The 26047-nt window shown below is 55.1% G+C and overlaps 9 protein-coding genes across 9 annotated transcripts; 4 read left to right on the forward strand and 5 right to left on the reverse strand.

The window, feature by feature from the left end:
* Positions 1-1045: 1045 nt before the first annotated feature.
* On the reverse strand, positions 1046-1360 carry N7482_000787 (uncharacterized protein; the record flags this gene model as incomplete). The annotated part of the gene is made up of 1 exon (XM_056682912.1): positions 1046-1360. The coding sequence occupies one exon, from the start codon at positions 1358-1360 to the stop codon at positions 1046-1048; it is 315 nt and encodes a 104-aa protein (XP_056546518.1).
* Positions 1361-2839: 1479 nt separating this feature from the next.
* On the forward strand, positions 2840-4221 carry utr2 (putative cell wall glucanase (Utr2); the record flags this gene model as incomplete). Its single annotated transcript, XM_056682913.1, has 2 exons — positions 2840-2960; positions 3035-4221. The coding sequence occupies 2 exons, from the start codon at positions 2840-2842 to the stop codon at positions 4219-4221; spliced, it is 1308 nt and encodes a 435-aa protein (XP_056546519.1).
* Positions 4222-6357: 2136 nt separating this feature from the next.
* N7482_000789 (uncharacterized protein) lies at positions 6358-6675 on the forward strand (the record flags this gene model as incomplete). Its single annotated transcript, XM_056682914.1, has 1 exon — positions 6358-6675. One exon carries the CDS (start codon positions 6358-6360, stop codon positions 6673-6675), a length of 318 nt encoding a protein of 105 aa, XP_056546520.1.
* A 293-nt stretch (positions 6676-6968) lies between these two features.
* Positions 6969-8864, reverse strand: N7482_000790 (alkaline phosphatase; the record flags this gene model as incomplete). The annotated part of the gene is made up of 1 exon (XM_056682915.1): positions 6969-8864. The coding sequence occupies one exon, from the start codon at positions 8862-8864 to the stop codon at positions 6969-6971; it is 1896 nt and encodes a 631-aa protein (XP_056546521.1).
* Positions 8865-9141: 277 nt separating this feature from the next.
* N7482_000791 (Mth938-like domain-containing protein) lies at positions 9142-10034 on the reverse strand (the record flags this gene model as incomplete). Its single annotated transcript, XM_056682916.1, has 2 exons — positions 9142-9341; positions 9515-10034. 2 exons carry the CDS (start codon positions 10032-10034, stop codon positions 9142-9144), a joined length of 720 nt encoding a protein of 239 aa, XP_056546522.1.
* Positions 10035-10868: 834 nt separating this feature from the next.
* Positions 10869-13778, reverse strand: hmt1 (putative vacuolar ABC heavy metal transporter (Hmt1); the record flags this gene model as incomplete). Its single annotated transcript, XM_056682917.1, has 3 exons — positions 10869-12123; positions 12190-13337; positions 13431-13778. The coding sequence occupies 3 exons, from the start codon at positions 13776-13778 to the stop codon at positions 10869-10871; spliced, it is 2751 nt and encodes a 916-aa protein (XP_056546523.1).
* Positions 13779-16272: 2494 nt separating this feature from the next.
* N7482_000793 (WD repeat protein) lies at positions 16273-20473 on the forward strand (the record flags this gene model as incomplete). The annotated part of the gene is made up of 4 exons (XM_056682918.1): positions 16273-16454; positions 16632-18912; positions 18987-19703; positions 19775-20473. The coding sequence occupies 4 exons, from the start codon at positions 16273-16275 to the stop codon at positions 20471-20473; spliced, it is 3879 nt and encodes a 1292-aa protein (XP_056546524.1).
* Positions 20474-20701: 228 nt separating this feature from the next.
* N7482_000794 (uncharacterized protein) lies at positions 20702-22435 on the reverse strand (the record flags this gene model as incomplete). The annotated part of the gene is made up of 2 exons (XM_056682919.1): positions 20702-21457; positions 21521-22435. 2 exons carry the CDS (start codon positions 22433-22435, stop codon positions 20702-20704), a joined length of 1671 nt encoding a protein of 556 aa, XP_056546525.1.
* A 245-nt stretch (positions 22436-22680) lies between these two features.
* On the forward strand, positions 22681-24624 carry N7482_000795 (splicing factor cactin; the record flags this gene model as incomplete). The annotated part of the gene is made up of 5 exons (XM_056682920.1): positions 22681-23196; positions 23261-23737; positions 23792-24418; positions 24500-24532; positions 24607-24624. 5 exons carry the CDS (start codon positions 22681-22683, stop codon positions 24622-24624), a joined length of 1671 nt encoding a protein of 556 aa, XP_056546526.1.
* Between the last annotated feature and the right edge of the window lie 1423 nt (positions 24625-26047).

The following is a 26047-nucleotide window of genomic DNA, read 5'->3' on the forward strand; positions in this document are numbered from 1 at the left end:
GATATATAATACATGTACGCACAGGCAAATAACGAACAAGAGTAAGTTCACACCTACTTAAGACCACCTTCGCCTTCATTGCGTTCGGACACTGACCTTGGCGAGCAATTTCATTCTGCGCCACGCGGACTACATGAATGTTCTGAGGCCCTACCAGGGGATCCACGGGCTGGAAGAGCTACAGCCTGCAGATAAGGAGCCCCGATGAGCGATAGTCGGAGCGAGTCACCCTCAGCCATTCATTCTTTCAATTGGCTCCGATTTCGCGACATGAAGAGCCCACCCGGAGCCTCGTCGACGGTGGCCCGAGCCTCAAGATAAAACACTCGCGACGCTATCATGGCCTTAGCGTACCAGGGCTATATTTCGGTCGCAGACTTAACCCAGTATAAGGTCACCTGACCCACATTTCATGTTAGCACCCTCAACCGAGCACCGTTCAAGAACTAATCTCCGGTGAAAGGTTACCGAATGGCACCCTGTCCCCTGTCTCGCGTAGAAATAATTTCCCGCCTGACTCGTCGCGATTGGTGGCGGGCTCATTTCGTTGTTGGCAGAACGCCACTAGCCTGGAAGCGGCAACCACGACCTCGTACGACAATCCCGCGTGGTACCAAGCCAGGGGATATATACTCCGTATGCACACGTCGGACGCCACGCTGGGGGTTGGCGCGATCTGAACAAGTACGGAGTAAGCAAAACATTACCCGGGGTGCGGAGTAGTACAGTCAGTGGTGAGGCCACGCCTGCTTTTCTCCTAGCATTGACTTTCCATCAGGAATCCAAGGTCAGACTGGGTGTACATACTGTAGGTGTACAGTAGGTACTCCGTACGCCGACCGAGCTATTAGGCTTGAAAGCTTTGCCCCTTGCCTATCTGGGGGATGACGATGACACATTCCTTGGCTGGACATTGAACAGCCACCCCTAGAAGAGTCAACAGATGATCTCTGATCTCCTAGCATTTCTTCTGGAAGCATAGCTGCGGTTGCTGGCCAAAATTACGACTGTTTACCATATCAGTAAGGCTGGCTATCGCCCACGATTACAACAGGTTTTTGCTGAGCTTTCCTTTCCGCCCCTGACTTTGTGCCCAGACGATCAGCAAGCGGCGCTCCGCGTTAGCTCCGGAGTGAGTGCCCATCAGCGGGAGCCAACTGGCCCGGTCAAGCGGGACCAGGTTCCCTTCGTACTGGATCGACAGCTGCTCGTTCCTGAGCGACATTGCTGTTTCTTGGGCTGGGAAGTTCTTGCGGATTGAGCACATTGATGTGCATCTAACTGCCATGCCGAGGGTGTACCTCCTGTCCATCAATGCCCGGTACGTCTGCCTGCTGCCAGTCTGTCGCTTGGCTGCCATTCTGGGTAGGCTTGGGGTCTTGGGATCGTCTTGGTGCCGAGCAGTTGCAGCAGTTGCGGGTTATTTTAAACCTCGTTCACTTGAGTTTGCGGGTGTGCGAGTTTGGCGCCCAGACTAGTGGGGGGCTTGGGACTGTGGTGTCCACGGGGAGGGTTTCCTTTTGCATTGCAGCCTGGCTAGGTCGGTGGTGCGCTCCTGATCCAGAGGGGGTTAGCTACTCCGTAGTCACTCTAGTTAGACCGAACGGTGGCGAGGGGGTCGGCTTTCCGTGCCCGAGGAAAGCAGTCCGGGCGGAGTGGCACGAGAAGTAACCCTGTGGATTGGTGGGTTCAATTGGTTCAAGAGGGAACCATAATACTTGGACAGTGCAAGGAGTGTGGGGAACAACGATTGGATCATTTGTTCTTGCTGTGCACGATGTGTCCACCAGCCGTCTTCCTCGAAGTCATGAGTTCATCAATACTCCGTACAATGTATCGTACAGGGTCTCCTGTAGATTTTGTGTACTCCGTACACCGTACAGTACTAGAGAAACCGTTCGTTCGGAACAGGCTGCTGGACACAAACGCCTGGGGGAAATGTCTCAGGTGGCCGGTTAATCCCAGCAAATGAACTAATCCAGTCTCCGAATCGCTGGCAAATGAAACCGTGCATCTCATGACGAGTCGTCTGCCTATCCCTTTCTTGCCCATTGAGACGGGGGTCCGCTAGTCTGTCTCATTTGAAGTGCATTTACTGCGGACACCTGACTTGAGTGAGTGAGCTACTGTACATACGCTGTCCATCATCCTCCATACCTCCCTGGAGGCAAAATCCAAGAATAGGCATCAGATCAGAATAACCCGGACAACCATAAACTTTCCCATGGGACTGTGACGCAGTCTTCCAACCCCCTTCGGTACCGAAAATACCAAACAGACTTACTGTACGGTACCGACTGTAACCGGGTGCACAGACAACGGGGGCGCTCCACTCGCCTCTCCAGGGCCTTTGTCCTTTTTCTCCTGGGCATTGCATGCGTCTCCACCCCAGAGTCCCCTAAAAGTCCCTTGTATTGTAAAAACAGCACCATGTAATCTATGGACGATAAGACGTGAGGCCAGTGCCAAACCTGCCCCAAGGGGGTTAGCATCGGCGTTGTTCCTTGGTTGTTTACATCTAGCGGTTCTTTATTACACTCTCTGACCCAGCCATTGACCCTTGGGTACACGCCGAGCGCCCGATTGATGGACTTTGAAGGGACTGTCATTGTTCGTGCGCTCCTCGTAAGGCCCGTGAAATACTCCAGGCACCCCCCCTCCCCCCGTCTCTTTCCTTCAACGCCCTCAAGCAGTGAAATCGAGCTCACTTGCTGCCCTTCGTTCGACTCTTATTCTTTTTCTAATTCCCACAGTTCGCTCGTTTGTCTGTGGTTTTCTCATCCTTTTTCTTGTAAATTCTCATTTCGCACATATCCACCCCCGTATATAATCTCACACAATGGTCCGTTTCGTGACTCCGCTCCTGGCCCTCTCGGCCCTCTCGGCCACCGCGCTTGCAGCCACCACCACGACCTGCAGCACCAGCAGCCAGTGTCCTGAAGACAAGCCCTGCTGCTCTCGTGAGTCTTTCCCTTCTGCACGGGTCGCGACCCGCGGCCGATGCAATGGCTAATTTCCTGGCTTTGCGCAACAGAGTATGGCGAGTGCGGCACTGGCGCATACTGCCTCGGTGGTTGCGACATCCAATCCTCCTTCTCCATTGACTCCTGTGCCCCCATGCCCGTCTGCGAGAACAAGAGCTACACTTGGGACAACCTGGACAACTCCATCCTGAACACCAAGTACCTGGGCAACGCCAGCGACGCCGACTGGACCTACAGCGGCTACCCCAAGACCGAGGATGGCAACCTGCTCATGACCATGCCCAAGAACAGCGTGGGCACCCTGTTCGCCAACAACCACTACATCTGGTACGGCAAGATCTCCGGCAAGATCAAGTCCTCCCGCGGCCAGGGTGTCGTCACGGCCTTCATTCTGCTCTCCGATGTCAAGGATGAGATCGACTATGAGTGGGTCGGCGCCGACTTGACGGCCGTGCAGACCAACTACTACTGGCAGGGCGTCCTGGACTGGCACAACAGCGGCAACGCCTCCGTCGCGGACAAGGATACCTTCGACGACTGGCACACCTACGAGATCGACTGGCAGCCCGACCAGACCCAGTGGATCGTGGACGGCGAGGTCAAGCGCACCCTGCTGAAGTCCGACACCTGGAACTCGACGGCCAACCGCTTCCAGTACCCCCAGACTCCCGCCCGCCTGCAGATGTCGATCTGGCCCGCCGGCTTGGCCAGCAACGCCCAGGGCACCATCGACTGGGCCGGCGGTGTGATCGACTGGGACAGTGAGGACATCCAGCAGAAGGGCTACTACTACGCCACGATCGGCCAGGTCGACGTCGAGTGCTACTCTATTCCTGACGGCACCGTGCAGTCCGGCAACACGTCCTACGTGTACACCGACGCGGCCGCAATGGTCAACAATATCGCCGTTACCGATAACTCCACCGTCCTCGGCTCCCTCGGCGCCACCGGCCTTGACATGACGCTCGGCGCCAACAGCAGCAGCGCCACCTCCACCGGCAGCGACAGCGTGCCCACCAGCAACGGCGGCTCGGGTGGCATGGCCGGCAACAGCACCGGCTCTACCTCGGGCAGCTCGACTGACAGCAGCACCTCCTCCTCGGCCACCAGCACGGGCTTCAGCCAGGGCACCGACACTAGCAGCAAGGGCAACAGCGCGCCCGCACAGGGTGAGCGTGTCCTGCGGGGCTCGCTGTTCGCGGTTCTCGTGGCCGTGGTCGTTCTAGTGACGCAGTAAATATAGCGTGAATTTGGGATTTTTTTGTCTGATATCTACCCTCACTCTCCTTAGAGCATCAACATTTTGGTTTCCATACTTCCTTTTCTTTTCTTTTCTGTTCTTTCTCGTCTGCTCATCTCACGAGTAAGATTTCGATATCGGAAGCGGGTTCTGCTTCTCGACTGTCTCTGACTGAAAATTTTGATCCACCCAATGAGAAAACATCTTTGCTTCTCTTGTACTATCGCCTGGTTTTGGTGTCCTTTTGGATCAGTTGAATTTTTTTACGCCCTGCCCATGTCTGAAATATCCTGCTTCCCCTGCTGCTACGTCCTACCCGGCGTTTCCCTCTTCCGATACCACCTGGATGGTTGCACTGTTAGACCCTTTTTTTCCTTTTCTTTTCTCCTTTCTTTCCTTCTCGGTCCTGCTTGATGTCCTGTTATGTATGCCCCGTTCTGCGACTGCAATGCAGCACCGCATTTCCTGCACATGTTTGGAAATACCTAGCACTGCTATAGGTCTTGGTCCGGCTCCTATTCCGGATCTGTGATAATGGGTGGTCCTGCCTCAATTATACTCGATCTCTCCGGTACACGCTTCATTTCCAGCTCCCCGTTACACCTCGTATCTATTAGAGTCAACACTCCCATTTCCGCTTGGCCGTAGGTCTGCGCCTCTACACGCCGTAAACCCTTCCCCTCCCTCTCCCCCTCTTGACAAGACGTCCACTCAAGCTCTCGTATTCATGCAGGGGTTTTCATGGTCAGTGGTGGGTTCCGCACTGGACGGGCCGCGTCTGGTTGGGCGTTGAATCCGGGCCCCTGCAGGAACCCCGTGGCTCCACTGTTGCTGTTTCACGCAGTGTTTTCGGGTTCCACGTGGAAACTGGGGCTGCGGAGGGGGCTGCTAAAATGTGGTGATGGGGAGGCCGTGTGGGGAATGGTGCGTGCTTTGGATAGGGCGTGTTCTAGATCGCGCCACTGGCGTGGTATGTCGGGATTCGTTTACTGCATTTACTGTGTGCGTGATACCTTTGCTGTGGGAGTGATGTGGGCAGGTCCTTTGTTGGAGCTGGGATTATGGCTTCTATGTCATAATGTACGGCCTGGGGTTTGCTTGGATAGGCTAGCGGGTGAAAGGAGACATGAGGCGTGGGGTGAAAGGCCACCCGCGGGGCCGAATGCATACAAACAAGCCTGCGGCAGGTCCGGCATGTCAAAATTGAACCGGAGTCACCTACACGGCGAAGAAAACGATCAGCTAGACGAACGAACTGGTAACGGCGTAAGAGTCAAGACGATGGGGTGTGAGGAACGCCAAACCCACGGCCTATCGAGAGGTTGCGGAAGACCACATTCATACACGTTGAGGTCTGGTGGTAAACATCAGAAATAGACACCAAACTATGGTCAATTGACCGCAGCAGGAGAATTTGGACTGCCAGAGTGGGGATGGTAGGAGATGGAGATACAGGAGTAAGGAAGGCAGTTGAAATTATAGAGATCCGCGGGATACAAGGGCGTTTGATTTCTGTTTTCTGCGGGGGTTTGGGTGATTTACTCTACTGCAGTATAGCGAAACGTGGTTTTCTTATGTATCTACTATTTCATGCGCGAGGTTTGGCGTTTGGATTGCTCTTGCTTCCGACAGCGGAAGGTCCTGCATAGGCATACGCCACTCGTTAGCCTGCGTCAGGTTAATAGAGTAGTATCATCATCATCCTCATGGGTTATGTTGAATTAGACTGCCCGCGCATAATGTTTTATTCCCGGAGGCAGCAAGAGTCTTGAAAGGCGAAAGAAGTTTTAGCCTTTGAATAAAAGGTTACATCAATGAACGTATAGTGATAGGGTTCTTGTTTGTGGAATTTCCCAGGTTATGAGTATTAAGTTGAATCCTAAGAATACCACGCACTCTCGCTCGAGCATATCACGAACCCAAGCCACCTTCAAACCCCCAGCTTGGAATCCAGACACGCACCTCGTCAACATCGCCCACGCTCACAGAAATCATTCATTCAAAGGGCAAGACTCATGACCCACCCCTCTCCATCCTCCCCCAGCTCCCACTGCCTAGCATGGAGGTGTAGAATGTGTAGAACAAATGAATTGGAGCTGACGATGGCCTCCAGTCCCAAAACTCTGCAGCACGATGTGTCTTTACTGGGGCATTTACTACTGTGATTGCGGCCACGTCCGATTCCAACTGCACCGCTTCTGCCGCCGACTCTTCGCTCAGCTGCAGCGCATCAACGATCCCGAGCAGCGAGGGAAATACCTGCTGCCTTTCGACCCGAACATACCAGGCTGTGAGCCTATTGCCGTCTTCCGAGACGACAAGCCAGATGAGACACAGCCTAGTAAGGGGAATGTAGTGCACTGGAGGTACAATGTGTCAGAGCCTTGCCCTTCGTGCGAGGCTCATTCCTTGCATCGGAAACAGGACGAGAGCCAGAGAAAGCGTGGTTGAAGGTATTTGGAGGACCGGGCGTTAAGAGTGTGGGCTTGTTTCGGTGATATCCCAGCGGGTTCGGAGTCTCAGGGCATGAAGGAGTTTGCTTTCGCATAGATTGTTTGTATAGAGTACACAATGCCACAAACCCTGACAGAATCAACCCAGTGTATATGAAAGAAATCCGGCGTGGATGTGAAAGAGAAATAATGAGCGCCCACCCAGCTAAAACGCCAAACTGATAAAGCCGAAAATCGGGACTTCTGAAGATATGCTATGGGAGACATCGCGCGCGAAATAGGTCCAGTCCTCTAGTGGACTCCGCCACATCCGCAGTCGTCAAGCGATCGCTTCTTGAAGTCCCCGTGGTACGTATCCAGGCCCTCGGTCCGCACGGATGAGCCGTGGGGATCCCCCATCCAGTTGTACTTTTCTTGGGTGGTAGACTCCTCGCCAGACATAGTCCAGTAGGCGGCAGACTGGAGGCGCTTGGTGACGGCTTCGACGTCGAGGTCCAGGTAATCGGCAAGGAAGGCGCCCACATCAGTGTTCTCGTTGTTACCGACCAAGGGCCAGGCATCCTTGGAGGAGGATGCATAGATGTTGACGTCAGCAGCTGCGTAAATAGTATTAGCAGGGATGTGTACTGAGGTGTGCCACCCGGGGGGCGGGGGGTCAATCTTACCGGAGTGTCCATGAGTAGACCAGCCGATCTGCGCGCGGCGGCTGACCATGTCTGCAAAGACATACTGGGGAGACACCTCGGGTTCAGGGTTGAGCAGGGCATTAACCTCCTCATCGGTGGCATCGCTGATACCAAGGTCCTTCTCCAGCAGCGTCTGGCGGATATAGGCCTTCTTCTTCGAGTCATCGTCGTTCTTGCCGGCCTCGGAGAGATGCTTGCTCAGCTTGGCGGCAACGTACTCGCTGGAGTGTTCGGCATTGGCCAGAATACGGGGCAGCCAGAGATACTGGGGGTAGCTCTTGTGAAGCTGTCGAGCGGCGGCCAAACCACCGGTCTCGTGATCGGAGGTGCTAACAAGCACACCGGGTGTCTCATCCTTCTCCAGGAATTCAAGGACAGCAGCGAAAGCCTTGTCGTAGGCAATGACTTCGTGGACCTGCGCAGCGGGGTCGTTTCCGTGACCGGCGTGATCTATGCGAGACCCCTCGATCATCAGAAAGAAGCCCTGTTCGCTATCCCGAGTCGCCTCGCTCAAAGTCGTCAAAGCCGTGCGAGCCATCTCCTCCAGGGAAGGATAAACGTCGTTCTGTGAGCGGCGGTCGATCTCATAAGGAATGTCCGTCTGCGCGAAGAGGCCCATCAAAGGCAGCTTGGCTTCAGTGCCGCCATTTAGGGCATCAAAAGCAACTCGGTCCTGCAAGTAGGTGAACCCATTCTTCGAAGCAAGGTCGACGATATCGCGGTCATCGCCGCGGCAGCTGCCATCCGTGGAGTTTGGTAGGAAATGGCACCGCCCACCGCCCAGAATCAGGTCAACAACCCGGCCCAGCGGGTGCTCACCAGCCTCCTGCTCCGCGATGCTGTCCTCGTACTGACGCAGATTGGCATGTGAAGCAAAGCATGCCGGAGTTGCGTCTGTGATGCGGGTCGTGACAACCAGCCCGGTATGATAGCCCGCCAGCTTAGCGGCCTCGAGCACAGTGCCACACGGGGAGTGGTCTGGGAGCACGGAGATGGCTCCATTGTAGCTCTTGTGCGCACAAGAGAATGCCGTCGCACCGGCCGCCGAGTCCGTCACCAGGCTGTTACTAGATCGCGTCCGGGACTGGCCGATGTGGTGCCTGTCCAATACCAAAGTATCATCGATGGGCAGGCCCTCTGTCAATTGTCGGAAACTCCTGGTCATCGACAGACTGGTAGGCCCCATGCCATCAGAGACCATGAAGATCAGGTTGCGCTTGCCGGACGGTCTGCCATCAGGGCCCCAGGCGTCCTTGGTGGTACGGTGACTCTTCGCTGTCTCATGCTGGTAGACCACCGCGAGGACGATCACCAAGATGGTTGCGATGACTGCCCAAACAAACGTCCCGACCTGTCCCCAAAAGCCCCAACCCCGTCGTGGGAGTTCGTGACGGCGACCCGTCCGCTCGCCGGTCAAGAGTGCATCTTCCTCTTCGGCATTTCTGACCGAGGAGTGGTCGGAGGAAAGGCGCGGGGCCAGAAGGGGCTCATCTCCCGCCATGGCTGGTAATTTATTGAGTCGAGTCGAGCTCAGGTACCTGAGCTTCCCCGAGTGGTTGGTGGAGTCAGAACAGAAGGGGCCGGGGGGGGGGGGGGCTGGGCTGAGGTAAGATAAGATAGCGCGTTCACATGACCACCAACACCCTTAGATTTTACAAATGCGGTATAGGCAGTTATCGCGATTTGGAATCAAAAGAATAATGTACACAATAGGGGAATCAATTTGCCGCCTTTTCGCATGGTACCAACTCCTCCGCTAGAAACCCTGCTGCTTGATCTCATGACCGTCCCTTCCACCCGATGGGGATCAGCGCCGCCGCGATCTCGGAGACTCCGCGCTCCGTCGCAAGCAGGTTGAACTGCGCCGCCGCATTCCGGGTATCCTGAATATCTACACGGATGCCTAGCGAGTTGATGTGACGTTTCGTCTCCGGCGAGAGGGGATGCATGCCGCTACCCAGGCCGAGAATGAGCATATCTACGATATCAATCCATCAGCAAGCTGAGCCAGCCGGGTTTTGCCCGAAACAGTAATAGTTCGAGTGGTAGCACAATGGCGTGGTCAGATGACAAGATCCCCATTCCACGAGGCTCATGACCGCCGGAGCGTAAAAGGTAAACGAGAGAGGGAAAGAGAAAGGTATTACGTACCGGGACGCGGCCACACCACGCTCAGCAATCCCCACGCCTGCTCGTCCAGCTCGAACTGGCCCTTGGCGTTGATCATAGACGCCTTGGCCGCACGGTCATTCTCCGCGCCCTCGAAGGTCTTCCATGGCCGCCACGAGAACGCTTCTCCACCCACGAGCAGCAGCGCATCGCCACCGGTGATTTTCACGCCGCTATTCAGGTGGAAGCCGGAGTCGAGGCAGGCGTCGATGGCAGTGCTGGGGATGGGGGTGTTGCCGAGGACGTTCAGCGCGGCGAAGTCCGTCTGGGTATCTTCCTTAGACTCGGGGCCGCGGTCGTGACTGGCGGGCTTGTGCGCGTGCGAGCGGGGAATCATGCGAGTTGGGCGGATTGGGGAGCTGTAGCTGCGTTGTGTAGATGGGATGTCGAGGGATGTCAGGGCGCGAGGGAAGCGGGTGGCGCTGCGTAGAGGGCGAGGGTCCGGTGAGCTCAAAAGCGAAGTGCGCAGAGCGCGGAGGAGCCGAGGGGATGGCGTTTGCATTGTAAATTGAAAAAGAGAACTCTAACAGGAAGACTCGTGAGTTGGCGATGAAGTAGGCGATGGATGAAGGATTCGGGTTAAGATGTCGACAAGCTTGCCGCGGTCTTGGCATCCCAGTATGTCCTCCTCGTCTTCCCCTGAAGTACGATTACCGCCCGACATGAACGCATACAGTCCATCCCCTCGTGGAGCTTTGGAAAATGGGAGTGTGTTTACGATGAATTGACCAAAATGCAAACATATTGTTCTCAGGTCGTGTCGCCAACTGATCAGGTTTGACTGGTTCGTGGGAAGTACACGCACCAACATGGGCGGCACTCTTCTAAATGTTGAGAACACACTCCTCAATTGAAAAGTCCTTTGTATTAATAGATCCGTTTCGGCGGCCCGAGTGATTAATCTAGTTTTTATTTCCAGGAAACCCAACCGTGACCAATTGCACCTCGGGTTTGATATGAAACAAGGACAAGGCAGAATGACTTCACTCATGCGCGTCGTGAAAGCCCCAAACTCCAATAAACGCGATGGGATGAATGCGACAAAAAAAGATACAGAAAAAGAGTAAAGACCCTGCACCAGTAAGGAGGAAAGGAAAAAGTAGAGGAAGACCCGAAAAGAAAGAGGGCGAAGATTAGGAAAGAACGCAAACACAAAATCCACATCTCCTGCGACCCTTGCTGTTCTCCGGTCACATTACTGCCCACTTGCTTCTGGCGTCGGGTTCTGAAATGTTTCGAGATAGCATATGCACACATCAAAAGGTAAAACCTGTGAGGAGAGTGCTGGGGGCGGGATTTGAGTTGCCTGTACAGGGCGTCCGCGGTTAGAACGGATTTAGTGGGCTGGGCGACGGGTGCCATTGCGATCCTCGTCGGATTGACTGGAGCTGTCATCGCTGTTGGTGGCATTGCGGATGCGCTCGGCACGATCTTGAAGAACTTGAGCTTCAGCTGCGGCCTTCTGGGCTCGGATCTGCTTGCGCCACATGCTGGCGTAGCGGCCCTTCGCAGCTAGCAATTCCTCGTGAGTACCGCTCTCAGCCACCTGACCATCAGCCAGGACCAGGATACGATCGGCAGTGGTGATGGTGCTGAGACGATGTGCGATCACGAGCATAGTACGGCCGTGAGAGAGGGTCGAAAGGGCGCGCTGAATGTGTTCTTCGGTGTCAGTGTCCAGAGCGGCGGTAGCTTCGTCCAGAAGGATAACCCGAGGATTTTTCAGGATAGTGCGGGCGATTGCGACTCGTTGCTTCTCGCCACCGCTCAGTCGTAGGCCGCGCTCGCCAACCTTTGTGTTGTAACCGTCAGGGAAGTTCATGATCTTGTCATGGATACTGGCCGCGCGGCAGGCCTCGAAGACGTCTTCATCGGTGGCGTCCTGATTGGCATACTTCAGGTTGTACATCAAGGTCTCATTGAAGAGCACCGTATCCTGAGGCACCACACCGATGTGCCTTCGAAGAGAATCAATTGTGATATCTTGGACATCATGGCCATCAACAGAGAGGCAGCCCTTCTCAGAATTGTAAAATCTGAATAGCAGACGAAAGACGGTTGATTTGCCGCCACCAGACTCGCCAACCAAAGCAGTGGTAGTGCCCGGCTCGCAGCGGAACGTGAGCCCGTTCAATGCTGGCTTCCGTGAATCGTATGAGAACTCAACATCCTGGAATCTGATATCGCCCTTGCACATAGCCAGGGGAGTAGCATAGGGGCTATCGACCACCGTAGGCTGCTCTCGGAACAGTTCTAGCATGCGCTCGGCGTTGATCAATGCTGACTGAATAGACCGGTAAAAGGTACCGAAGAAGTTCAACGGGCCCTGGAGTTGGGCCATGTAAGTCAACAAAGTAACAAACTGACCGACGGGGCGCTGGCCAGTGGAGACTTGGTATGCGGCGATGAAACACGTGAGTAACAGGCCGATCATAAACACGGTATTCTGACAGGTGTTGAGAAGCGTCAGGGAAAAGAGAACGTGATATTCAGCCTTTTGGTACTCGCCCACGGCGTCACGGTAGCGTTGGAACTCGTATTGTTCCGCGTTGAAATACTTCACGGTCTCGTACGAGACCATCGAGTCATTCCTAAGAACACGCTGTTAGTCACAATGCTCATGCCCTTCAGCACTAATATACAACTTGGCGACTTACTTGACGGCATCTTCCTGTCGCGAGGCATTGACCATCTGTCTTCTGATCTCCGCTCGCCATTGGGCCATACGAATAGTCACATAGAGATATCCAAAGGTCGAAATGCCCACAACAAGGGCGTAGTACGCATCGAAGGCAACCAGGAAATATCCGAACGCGATAACCAAATCGATCAGCATAGGTACGACCTGGAAGGTGACCTGTTCCAGGAACGTATTGATAGAGCTACCCTTGCTCAATGCAGACAGCACTTCACCTGTCTTCTTCCCGAGATGGAAATCCAAGCTGAGTCCGTGCACGTGCTCAAAGGCAGCGGTGGAAAGCTCCATGTAAGAATATTGGCTGACAGGAATCCACAGGCTAGAGCGCATGGAGCTCAGTAGGCCCTGGCCACCCTGGAGCCACCGGAGGACTACATACATGAGGATTTCCAACCACGGGACACGGAAGGCCTTTCCTTCCTCGTTGGCCAAAATAGTGATGATATCTCCCACCTTGCTGGGTACCAGCACGTTCACAACTCGTTGGAGAACGAGCAGAATGAAGCACAGCACCACGATGATTTGCAGGCGGCGGGATTTGGATGGCCACAGGTATGGGAAAAAGAGCGAGTAGCCGCTGAGATACTCCCACCAGCTTGTGGCAGGCATGGTCGTCGGACGAACCCACGGATCTTCTTGAGGCTTAGCAGCTTCGGCGTGCGAAGCACCGTGGGTGGAGCCATAGGTATGGCCATTGGGGTTTCCATTTCCGTTCTCTGCAGCTGCCGCATCCAGCAGACCAGTGGCCTCGTTGATACCGCCGTTGGCGCGGTGCTCAGCCTTCTTCACATGGCTCTTCCAGGTGATCGACTTGCTGGCGTACAGGACCACCAGAGCCAGCAGAAGCAGGACGCGGAAGCTGTTCGAGGCCACCTCTATGAATTCCCAGGGCGTGATGGTTCGGCGGAGCTTGCCACCTTCGGGATCTCCGACGACCGGCTCATGGTGAGGGGAGGTGTAGAGCGAGAGAGAGGTACTAAGAATAACGAGCTCGATGGGAATGGCGGCAATCCAACAAACGAATTGAGCGGCTGTCGGGGATGGGGTGGTATCGAGCAGGGTCATCAGTAAGACAGCATAGAAGAAAAAGGAGCCGACAATGTAGATCTAAAACCCCGCTGGTTAGCTTTCTGCCGGACAATTCCACGCCATTTGGCTCAGCATCTCCCCCGCGATCCAAGACCGAGACAGAGTACGTACCACTGTAGACTGTCCTCGCCACCAATGCTCCGACCGGGCCATCACCACATGGAGGATGTAGATCGTTGCATCAGTCAGGAAGGTCATGAGCACGGCCACCGAAAACCAGTTGAAAAAGCGCTTGACGGTGGGAGAGAACTCCTTGGGCTTCCGAGTGGTGGCCTCGCTGCGGCCGCGCTTCGGAAGCGGTCGTCCCCCCGGGCCCATGCGAGGGCAGTCATTGTTGCTGGCCCTTCTGGCTGTGACCATGGTGTTGAGCACAAAGGCCACCGCCAAAAGGAACAGCAGGAAGATCGGGTAGCATGTGTGCAGGTACTCCAGCAGCTCGCGAGCTGCGCGGGGATCCATAATGAACCGGTCCTCCCACGAATATCCGACCAAGAGGAGGAGTGATCAAACAATTTCCATGACACAGCAGTGTCCCCAACGATCCAAAAGGCAGAAGGAAATGAAGGAGGTGAAGAGAGACGGGTTCGGGGAAGCGGAAACGACAGTCGACGGGTATGGCCAAGGATCGACGCGAGGAATGATGGCCGGACGCGGAGGGGCGGCGTTGCTTGCCCACGAGGATCGGAGCTTTCGCGCTTGTGTTTGCTAATGATCGAGAGATCTAAACTTTAGCAAATCAACACCAAGAAGGGTTATTTGCTTTTTTGGGGGAATTGGAGGAGGGGGTGAACGAGTGGATGGGTGCTCTTTTTTCCCTTTCCGATCGATTATGGATCTGGGTTTCGAAGGGGCGAAAAAGGGCCGCGGAGAGAGTTTGGGAATTTTCACAGCCCCAACTGACCTCCCAGTGGCAAATCATGCGCTAAAAAAGCAATTGGGTGAGGGCATGACCTACGAACCAAATAATGATCCTCCGAAAAATCCGGCCGGCAGCCTCGGGAATAGGCAATGGGGGAAAAGCGGCGAGGACGAGGTGTGTAGGTAGGAAGATGGAATGACGGTGTGGATGCAGGCGCTGCAGCTAAACAGCTAAAATGGAGGATCCACCGGAGGTTGCGAGAACGGAAGCAGACTCCGTCTCTTATACTCGGGCCCCTGTTTTTCCCGGCCAGAAGGGCAGACGAGCAGATGTCGGGATATTTCAATAGTCAATGTTTGCCAGGCCTCGGGTCGAAACACAAACAAGGGAAGGGAACAGGCTGGAAGGGCTGGAAGGGCTGGAAAGGCTGGAAAGGCTGTGGCTCGGCCGCTGGTGGAAGTCCGGAATAAAGAGTGGTTCGTGCCCGACCGGGGGTCGAATGGGCCACCGCAGGGGTCAGTAACTGGTGAATTCGTTAATCAAGTCCCTCAAGCTAGAGGTGTTGGTGGAGGATGGAGGATGAATGTAGTTAGGCCGGTTAGGCCGGGTTGGCCGGTTTGGCCGGTTTGAGGTTGGTCGATTTGGTCGATTTGGTTAGGGTTGGGAACCGATCGGACAGACTTACAGCAGCAAGTACCAAGTAGTGGACGGAGTCCCTGTAGCCTGTGGCCCGGTCGCGAACATGTGGAATGCCTTCACGGCGGTGGAGAGGAGTTGATATATATAGAAATGATCATCCCATCATCTCATCATCTCATCTCATCATCGTCGAAAGTAGTAGTATTAAAAATAATCAAACAATTAATCATATCGAACAGGAATAATCATCGTCATCATTCCGAGACAACGAATGGACCTCCAAAGGACATCTATATATGCCGGACGGGCCCTCTGCTCCCACTTGTTCGGAATCAAATGGTTCAGAGGCGCGCGTTCTTTCTCTCTTCCGCCCCCCCTTCACCCCGAACGAACGATCTAGATTGTCTTCGATTGCCTTAGATTGTCCTAAGACCTCGAGGATGTGCGACCGCCGGCACTTTAGCGACCACATCTGAGTTCCGATTAGACTCGCTGATTAGCTGCACCTGCCCCCCCACCCCCCAAATGTCTCCTTTTAGCTTTGACGCTTGTGGTCTCAGGGGTGATGAGCGGTTCTAGTGTCGCTTGGGCTCAGCTGGCTTGGCTCGAGTCGAGACCCATTTCTCGTTCCCCGATCGTCGTCTTGCGCAGACATGCTAGGTCATCTTTTCAAACTTTTAGTGAACTAACTTAGTGACCTTCTTAGTCACCCTTGGGTCATTGCATTTCGATTGGACTCCCGCCTTTCCGGTCGAAGGTGAGACATGGCTTCTTGTTCTATTTTTCTCTTGTGAGGCCACTTATGACGGGTGCTCCACGATGGGTCTCTGGTTCTACCTGCGTTGCTTTCTCTGCTCTGATGAGGATGGAGTCCCATTCGGAGCGTCCGGGAAGCCACCTGCAGTAGACTGTGCGATTTTCAAATCTGATCTCTCATGGTGTGTTGGCGTCCAGACCGCTCTTGACATGTGGATAAGCCTGGGCTTCAGGTTGAAATGAAAAAGAAGACAGGTCGTCGTTACGCCAGGCCGGTGATCTCGGTGGGCCTCTACGCATACATACTTCCATAGCCCTATCGTCCTGTAGATACGTGGAATGCTTGGAACGGACGGGGGGAATACTCCGGCCTCCAGAAGTCACGAACGGCTCTCTTTGGGGAAGATGTACTCCGTACTCCTTGGCTATACCCCTGTACACACCACTTCCTCTACTCCATTCAATCACAATAGGTGTAGTTCCCGAGAGAGAGCGATAACTTGGTTCGCTCCTGGCGGCTGCCTCAGGAATCCCACTCCACCACGTCGGGAGCTTCACCGCTTGCGCAACCCAAGCAACTCTAGCCAACCCACACGCAACCCCAACACGCGCATCTCCCCCCTCTTTTCCCCCTCCACTCGGGCTTCTGCTCATACCATTCGGTCAACTGGTCGTGTGCTCGCAATGGACGTGTGAGCCATGTCGGACCTCTCTGGGTCACGCTCCCCGATTCCCCCTCCCCCGCCGCCACCCACCAAGTACTCCCATCGGGCTGCCAACGCGCTCGCCCGCTTTGCCCAGCCGTTCTTCTCCGGGTCGAGACCCCCCAGTCCGCACAATAGCCGGGTCGATGGTCCGCGGCCGATCAGGTCCAAATCGCTGTACGTGCTGCATATCGTCTCACACCGCTTCACCTTGCAACCAGACGGCCTTCTTTTCCGAGGTCCTTGAGATATCTCCCTCCGTATCTTCCCCCTTCCCCTGTCACCTCCTCCTCCCACGATCCCAGCTCGGTCGATAATTCCTGATCGGCTCAAGGGCACCTCTAACGTCATCAGGCCTGGTGAACCGCAAACCGTTACCCACCGCACTGGTATTCCCATTGCCGCTCTAGATATCTCGCCGCAGAGGACGCACGCAGTCATCGGAGGCAAAGAGATTCTCAAAACCATCCGAGTATCGCCTGATCACTCGTCGGAGGAATTTAACATTCGCAATGCGGTCATCAGCTATGCATCGACCCACCATGAGACGGGCGCGCCGATGCCGCACAAAGATCAGTTGAATGTGAAGGATGTCAAGTGGTCACATGGCAATTACGACCGGATAATCGCGACCGCGGTCGCCAATGGTCGGATTGTGGTCTACGACCTGCAGCGGCCCGACCTCCAATTATGTCGCTTCCAGGGCCACAACCGTCAGGTTCACAGACTCGCCTTTAACCCCCATCTCGCATCATGGCTGCTGTCTGGCAGTCAAGATGGTACGATTCGAATGTGGGATCTGCGTTCGGCCTCTGCGAATCGGGGCCTTTCCACGTGCGGCAGCAAGCATGTGTACCAGGGCAATAGCGATGCGATCCGGGACGTCCGGTGGTCTCCTAGCGACGGCGTCGTGTTTGCGACCGCCTCAGACAGCGGCGCCATCCAGATGTGGGATTCGCGCAAGACGAACGCCCCCCTGATGCGCATCGCGGCTCATGATCGACCTTGTTACGCAGTCGACTGGCACCCTGACGGGAAACACATCGTGAGTGGAGGCACGGATCGGCAGGTCAAGGTCTGGGATTTCTCATCTGCAGAGCGACGGCAAAAGCCTGCGTTCCAGTTCCGGACCCCCCAGGCTGTCACCAATGTCCGGTGGCGACCACCTTCGTGGGTGGGCGACTCGCCCAGCTCGGGAGAGTGGCAGTCGTCCCAGATTGTGACCACCTATGACAAGGAAGATCCCCGAATTCATCTTTGGGATCTTCGGCGCCCGCATGTCCCCTTCCGCGAGTTTGATCGGTACGATGTACCGGCAACCGACCTACTCTGGCACTCCAAGGATCTGCTGTGGACGGTCAGTGAGGCTGGAGCGTTCACCCAAACCGATGTTCGCTATGCTCCGACGGTTGTTAACCGCCGGCCGATGTGCTCCGTCGCCTGGAGTCCCAATGGTGGGTTCGTAGCATTCGGCCAGCAGCGACCAAGGCGGCGTGCCTTGGGTGTGAATGCTTCCGAGTTTCTCCACATCGGCGAGGACAGGGGCAGTAGCGGCGAGAAGTCGCTAAGCCAAAGTCCGGCCGATGATAACCTCGAAGAGGTTGCTCTAGCCTCGTCGTTCCGGCCTCGACAGACCAAGTCATCAGCGATCCGACCATCGAAGTCTTTGGGCAGCACCCCGCCAGCCGCAGTCGATATCATTCCCGTTTTGCCCCTTGAACAAGCTCTTGCCAAGATACCCGCCCTAGTCCCAAGTCAGCTAGGATCGATTGGGACTATACCTGGTGCCACCCATGATCCATTCGTCTTTCGGTTCTTGGCAAGCCATTACTCACCAATAATGAACGAATACGCCCACAGGCAAAGCGATGCTGAAGTTCTGAACTCGTTGTTGGATTCACTCGATCACAATGCTGAGTGTGCGGATAAATTGTCCCTGACAAAGCTGGCTCAAACCTGGCGGATCATCAAGTTCGCCATCCTCCAAGAGCTCCAACGTAGATCAAGGGAGCAGCCGTCCGGCAAGGGTGCTGTGAAAGGAAAGCCATCCAAAGACGGCCTGTTGACCGACAAATCACGGGCAGTGGACGAAGGCCGTCAGGGCAAGGTGAAGAGCCGATTGTTTAAGGGTGTCATGGAGACCGAGGGACAAAGAGGTCTCATTCCCGAGGCCGAGAGCACGTCGAACATGACCACACCACTTGCGCAGCCATTGCCTGATTCCCCGCAGGTCTCCTGGGCAAGTAGCACAGACTCGCAGATCCCCTCCCTTAATGAGAATGCGATCGACTTTGACCCTCTTCCACCGTCGGTTTTGAGTTCGCACAATGGCTGGGGTATGTCGGACCCGGATGCTTCTCCTATTCACCATCCCCTGCCTTTGACCCAGGAGCAATCACTGTCCGGCGAAGACACCCGGCACTCTCTAGGTTCCATCCCCGATCGTCTGCGTGATCCACTACAGCCGGACCTGGACAATGAGCAGAGATCCGCACCACGAGCGATTGCAGGCCGATCAGACTGGCGCGTTCGTGGCCGCTCAGACTTCCCCCGAGAGGCCTCCGAGGATGATTATGACCAGAAGATGGAAGACAAGCGGGCTGCGCTTCGTGACTACAAACAATACCCGAAGAAGGTCTTGACGCTGGATTCCCCAATGGAATCTAACCGCCCCCTATTGACCGCTACAATCGACATGACTCTTCTGAGAGTTTCCCCATGTTCTCTGCCTCTACGGATAGCTCTCATCCTTCCAAATCAATTGCTGCCTCATACTCGTCCAATGGGCGACTCTCAGATGCTCGAACGGCGGAGAGTGGGCAGGCTGGTTCATACGCTGCGGGTCGGCCTGCTGCCACGGCGAGGCGAGAATCCAATTTGGATCCGGCACCGGAGGAGCCTGAAGATGACTTGGATCTAGACGAGTCGGCTGTCGAAAATGATCAAGTCCATCTCGAACGGCCGTCCAGTCCACCTCCATTGCTGACTGAGTCAACTCCACTTGAGCAGCCAGGTTTGGAGAACGGGTTCAGGTCTGGTGTCAATAGCACTACCGCCAGTTCCGCTTATCCCGGCGTAGCAGGTATTTACGAAGAACTTTCGCAAATCAAGATTCCTCTCAGTCCGGATGCAACAGATCTCACTCCATGGAGCATCGAAGCTATTATGAAAGAGGCAGTTCGATACTACCATAGCAGCAGCACTGTTGATATCCAGACAGCAGCACACCTGCTGCAGAAGCTGCACGTTCTTTTCCAGGACTGTGAGGAGATCCTTCCCTACGAAGAGTGTGAATTAGTCTACAAAACCTACAACGAATATCTCATCCGACACTCAATGGACCTGGAAGCCGCAGAGCTCCGCCTGTCTTGCGTGCCGACCTACCCTGGCGTCTACGACTATGCCCAGGCTGACACCTTCATCAACGTCTTCTGCTATACTTGCCAGCGACCATACGAAAACCCCCGCCGCGACAACACCCGCTGCCACCGCTGCAGCACCCCACAAGCACCCTGCTCAATCTGCATGAGCATCGACCCACCCCCGAATGGGTCGCCGCCCAGCGCGAAAAGTCCCCTTCTTCCGGCAACACAAGCCCTGACCCGAGCGTCGAAACAACCTCACACCTCTCCACCCACCATTCCGTGTCAACGGAGTCCGTCTCACTATCCGAGCTGAGGCCTCTCGACTCCTTCACCCCGCCCAGACCCAAAGGCTCCTCCCTCTGGACCTGGTGCCAAGGCTGCGGCCACGGCGGCCACCTTGCCTGCATCTCGACTTGGCTGGACGACCTGTCTATCAGCGAAGGCGGCTGCGCCACGCCAGGCTGCTCGCACGACTGCGGGCCCGGCCCGCGCCGCGATGTTAATCGCCAGATGCTCCAGGCCGAGTCCAAGCGCCGCGATTCGGCGAGCCGCTCTGCGGGCGTGGGGCTCGTGAAGCGCGATCCGTGGACCAAGGGCGAGAGCAAGGCTGTTGAGAAGGTGCGTGGGATGCTCGGCGCTGCGGGCGTGGCTGCTGGTAGCGGGGCTGGTTTGACTTCCTCGACGATGAACTCTACTGCTGGACAGGGAGGCCAGTCGTCGGGTGCCGGGTCGCCGAAGAAGGTTCGGCTTGTGACGCCTGTTGAGCAGGGGAGGCGGAGGGCTGCCTCTGGTCGGTCTGGTGGAGCGAGCAGGGACCAGACCGGACCTTGATTTATTGAGCGACGGTTTTGGGGACATGCCGCCCCGGCCCGTCTCATGTATAACTGTTATAATTTTTTCTTCGACGCATTGCGTCTTTCGTTTCCTTAGCGGGTGTTTTACTAGATATCCGGATATTTTGGCTTTCAAATGATGCATCCATCCAACCAACTGTGCCTCTCCGAGTATCTCGTACCTATGACTTTAGATACATCTCTGACACACTCACTGTACATAACCTCAAAATCTCCGCTTCTTCTTTGTAGGCTCCTTACTCTTCGCTTCTAGATGTCGCTTTAGCTCTTCGCGTCTACGATCAGCTTTTTGCGCCTCAGTCTCCTCCTCTTTTGGAGCTGGAGCCGAACTGGATGTTTTCGCTGGCAGTGACGATCCCGGAGGCTCGGGTTTTACCGACGCCTGGTCTGCGGTTGGTTTCTTAGACTCTGGGATGGCTTCTGGAGACTGTGGTCGAGGCTTTCGCTCAGGCAAAGGGGTAGTAGGTCGCTGTTGGGTGGAAGACGTCTCTGTAGGAGCTGCTGCTTTTGCTTTCGCCTTTCCTCCTATCATACCAAGCTTGGCCGGCTTTCTAGCTTTGCGCGGCGATGTTGCTTGGGACGGGGGATGGTCTTCAGTTTGTATGGGAGCCTCCTTGGGTTGTAGGCTTGGTTCTGATGGAGTAGGTGCCCGCTCTGTTCCCGATTCTGCTTTTTTCATCTTGCCTCCGATCACACCTAGTCCACCTTTGGGCTTCTTTGTGGGTTTTTTGGGCCGTGATTCCGGTGCACCGGTCTCAGGTGAAGGTGGAGCTCGAGGTGAAGTCCTTCGTCGAGGTGGGGATGCAGGTTCCGACTCAGCTTCGGATTCTGTTGCCGTGGCCTCGTGCGCATCTGCAGCTGGAGGCTGTGGTGATGGGCTCTTTTTGTTGGCTTTTGGTTTGGGCGGAATGACTGTTGATAGGCTGTCTTGCTCGCTTTGTCGGGGGGCGATTTCTTGTCGCTAGAGTTCGATAAGCATGTGCATTTCTGCAGTTGGGCGTGGATGGTAGTTATCTCAACAAACCTCGAACTCGTCGATATCGCTTTCTGAGGCCGTCTCGCCGTCCAGATCCACATCTCCCTGGGAGTAAACTGCCTTGTCCCTGCTCTGAGAGGCAGAATCTTTTGAATATTCCTCTTCCTTCTCTTCTTCGATGGGACTCGGCTCTGAATGCCTCGGAAGACTGCTCCACCACTTATCGCGCGGTGGGCCAAGGCCCTCGAGGCCACGGTTACCACCAGAGCTCGTAATTTCATGCACGAGGTTGGAAGCTGTGATCGAGGCAGTTTCTTTAGATTCGGCGAGCCAGCTCTGCTCATCAAACGGCGCAGCACCTTTGATAAACTTGGCTGCTCCTGACCTCGAACTGCCTTTGCGGGCCGTGCGCAGTCCAGCAGCACCGGGGAAGACAGTTCCTAGATCGACTCCCAGAGCCTCAAATCTATCGAACAGCTTCCCAAGTACCCAGTCCTTTTGTTTGAGCTGATCCAACAAGGATCGCTGACGTGACTCCCACGATGCCTCGTCTTTCAGTAGTGGCAGAACCAGGCGGCTGGTCATCAATGAAGCACCCTCCATTGACAGCTGTAAAGTCCACTTTAGCGGTCTTAAAGGCGCAGGCAGTTTGGTGCTGGTTCTGATCTCAAGAGAGTCGGGCGAAGAGCCACTGTTTAGTGTTGCCGTACCTCCATCGCCACGGAGAGCTTCGCCGATCTTTGTGAGAAGAAGGTCGAGCTGCTCTTGACCCTCACTAGGATCAATAGTAGTGTCGCTTTCATCCGCTCGTTTTAAAACCTCCTTGCGAGACAGCCGTTCAGACCAGACGGAGGTGAGGTCCGTGACGTAGAGCTCATAGCTTTGGCGGGTCCAGGTGTACTGGCAGAGAAGCGGGGGCGAGTCTTCTTGCTGTAGATTTAGTCTGCGCCATTCTGAAGACATGCCTTAGACTAGTTCTCTTGTTGCGATCCCGTGTTGTCATGAGGATGAGCTTGCGCGGATGCGGAGAGCTGCCTGGGGCCGCCGGGGCAAGTTGACTGACTAGTTAGCCGCAGGCTTCTGTCCGCCGATCTCCCGAATCACTTTTCAACTTCACGACGTCAAGGTGACCACCGCCAAACTCCACCTCCCCCCCCTCCCGGGATCCTGAAACACCCCCCTCAGGTCATCATACTTAGACCAGCAGAATGTCCTCGCGACTCCCGGACCGCTCAGGCCCGCGGCGCAGCCGATCGCGATCTCCATCGTCCTGGCGTCAACCCCAGAGTCGCCCCCGCAACGAACGAGACTATCGCGACCGACCGGACTCGGATCGGAGATGGGATAATGGGAACTCGCGCGACTCACAGCCGTCTCGTAATATGCGCGATCAAGTCCGACTCAATCAGCTCCAAGAGGACGAACAGGCGCGTGAGTGGGTAGCGCAGGAGGATATCTTTGTGCTGAAGCAGGCCAAAAAGAAGGCGGAGATCAGAGTGAAGGAAGGGCGCGCAAAGCCAATTGACTGGCTGACGGTCACACTACGTGTCATCGATCCTACACGCGATCCCTTGGACGATGAGATTGCGGACTCCGAGCTCGATGTGGTAGACCCGGATGGTGTGTTTGAGGGTCTGTCGCAGTCACAGCTGGAGGAACTGGAGCATGATATCGAGACGTTTTTGAAGTTGGAGTCGAATGCGCAGAATCGGGATTTCTGGCAGGTATGGTTCTACTTGGTTCCTACTCCGAATAGAGCACTCTACTTACAACTAGATCATCTTACAGACGATGAAGATTATCTGCCGAGACCGACAAAAAGCCTCTGCCCCTCATGGGCGAGCCCTCAACTCCGTGGCCGCCGATATCAACAGACTTCTCAGCCCGAAAACCTACGAACAGCTCCAGACGCTGGAAATCCAAGTCAAGAGGAAATTGAACTCCAATGAGCCCATCGATACAGATTACTGGGAAGAACTTCTGCGCAGCTTGACGGTTTGGAAGGCCCGAGCAAGACTGAGAAATGTATATCAAGCTGTGATCGACGAGCGTGTTCGCGATCTACGGAAGCAGCAGAAAGAGGAGGCCGAATCTATTCGCGAAAAGCTCGCTCCTCTTGCGCCAACAGTATCTGGAGACGATCGGCCGCAGGTTTCTATGGATTCCATCGAGTTCAAGGGCTTGGATCCCGATCCATTGCTGCAGGTGCGGCAGGAAGACAAGGGTCTGGAAATTATGGACGAGTCCGTATTTCTTCGTCAAGTGGTGAGTTCTCGCTGTCAATCCCGGTTGGATCCTTGTTATTAACCCAGGAAACAGGCTCGTGAACGCCAAAAGATTCTTCGCATGGGATATGTCCCGCTCCGACAGCGAGGTGCCGAAAAGCCGACCGCGGTCGTCGCCAGCACGTCCACCAACATGGCTACACCAGGGGTGCCCGGTCGCTTCTCTTCGATTCCCAACGATGATTTTTCTCAAGCAACCAAGGCCCTCTACGAACGGGAATTGGCCAAGGGAATTAGTGAAAACGAAGAGATCTTCACCAGCGAAGAGGCCGTCACTACTGCTTCACAGTCACAATGGGCTGGCAAGCACCGCCCGCGAAAGCCACGATATTTCAACCGTGTTCAAATGGGCTACGAGTGGAATAAATACAACCAGACCCATTACGACCATGACAACCCACCACCGAAGGTTGTGCAGGGTTACAAATTCAACATCTTCTACCCTGACCTCATCGATAAGACTAAGGCCCCCACATACCGCATTGAGCGAGAAGATGGTCGCCGGCGAGGCCAATCCTTTGCTGAGGCTGGAGAGGAGGATACTTGCCTGATTCGGTTCACCGCTGGGGCCCCCTATGAAGATATCGCTTTTCGCATTGTCGACAAGGAATGGGATTACAGTGCGAAGCGCGAACGAGGGTTCAAGAGTACCTTCGACAAGGTAGGCTCTCTCCATTCATTCTCCACCTGTAGTACGTCCCCCGGGGGGAAAACAATTCTGACTCGCTTTTCTGTCACACAGGGCATTCTCCAACTCCACTTCCAGTTCAAGAGGGTACGTGACTTCGATACCTTGAATCCTTCTGATCCTTCTGAGCTTTCTGACCGGAAGAACTGACGCTGTCTTAGATCTATTACCGGAAGTAACACATGCGTGACTGGTCAACCGGTCATTGCCACATGGGCGTTATATGGGGATGGAGCGAGTGGATATGTGGTGTGGTGGTGTATGCAGGATGAAGATTCGGGGTGTATTTTCCAAAGAGCCGATATCCTGTGAATCCAGCTTACGAATCCAGTTTTCCCGCGATTGATTGGGCTGGAAACCATTTCCCTCCTTCCTTTCTGCCTCCAAGATCTCACATTCAATAAGCCCGCGAACTCTCCGCACAGCCCACGTGTGGAGCCCAATATCAAATGTCTAATACAACCACCTCTTGACTCCCCGATGTCCCTGTTGTTCCAATTCTCTCCACCACGGCCACCTCTGATGCCTGTCGCATGTGAGGAGGGGCTATTCCAAATGCTCCCCCCAGCCACGGCCAGTACTTCACCCCCCCACGTGCCCAATGACGGGGTCAGCGTTGTTGTTCGCGGAACGGCGGACGTTGGAGTCTGTTCTGGTGACACATTACCGGCCTGCAGCGTGCAGGTCGTTTCATGACTTCCGGCTGGCTGGACGCAGGCCAAGCAAGAAGAGACGCCCCTTCCAGGCAGGACAGTAATATTCCCTAGAGGGGATCCTCTTGTCCGCATTTTTCTTTTCTTTTTTCTGTTTTTTTTTGTGAATCCTGTTTTTCAGAACGGCCAGTTGCCTCACACGCAGCTTCCAGAAGGCCTGCGTTCAGCTCCGAACTTATGCAGATGAATGGCGACCGGTTCTGCAGGCGGCCGCCACCAGCAGACCATCCGGCCCCTCTGCTGTTCCCCCCGTCGATCCTTCCAGCCCATCTGAGGCCATCCAGAGCCCATCCATGCGTCTACTGTAGCACTTGATCGACCCGCCTGGGCCGCCTGTGAGATCATTGGCCAACGTCTGTACTATGAACATGCCGTTTCACAGCTTGGGCGTCTGGCGGAAGGAAAGATTCCCGTAATGCAGTCCATTGGCGCTAGCTTCGCTCTCATTGTGCTATCGCCCTCTCTTCTCTCTCGTTCTCCCCCCATAGCGCCCCTCTCGCTTCTCCAGTCGCTAGTTCCTTCTCTCCGGGACGACCTCCCCGGTACACTCCAGGTCAACCAAACCCCCCCCCCCCCCCCAAAAATTACCGAAAGTCCCTAGCCCGCACGGTCTCTTGTTTGCTCTGCAGGACCATCTGGCTATTTGCAGCAAAGGAGGCATGTACCTAACGGGGTGGCACAAAATAATTATTATCTCCTGCTGGGAATAGTTGAAGCGTACAGCTCCAAATTACCCGTCGTGACTGGTGATGGGCATGATGATTACCCTGGTGGCGTCTATACTGGGGCTGTCTCTTTCGCCCTCTATTTGGAACAACCGCTCCAACCTCCAAATCCCACACTTGTTCCTCCTTCTATCCCCGTGCATGTTCTAAGCTTCTCACGCTGG

The sequence above is a fragment of the Penicillium canariense genome, assembly GCF_028826845.1.
Source record: "Penicillium canariense strain IBT 26290 chromosome Unknown utg000001l_segment0_segment0, whole genome shotgun sequence".
Lineage (NCBI taxonomy): Eukaryota > Fungi > Ascomycota > Eurotiomycetes > Eurotiales > Aspergillaceae > Penicillium > Penicillium canariense.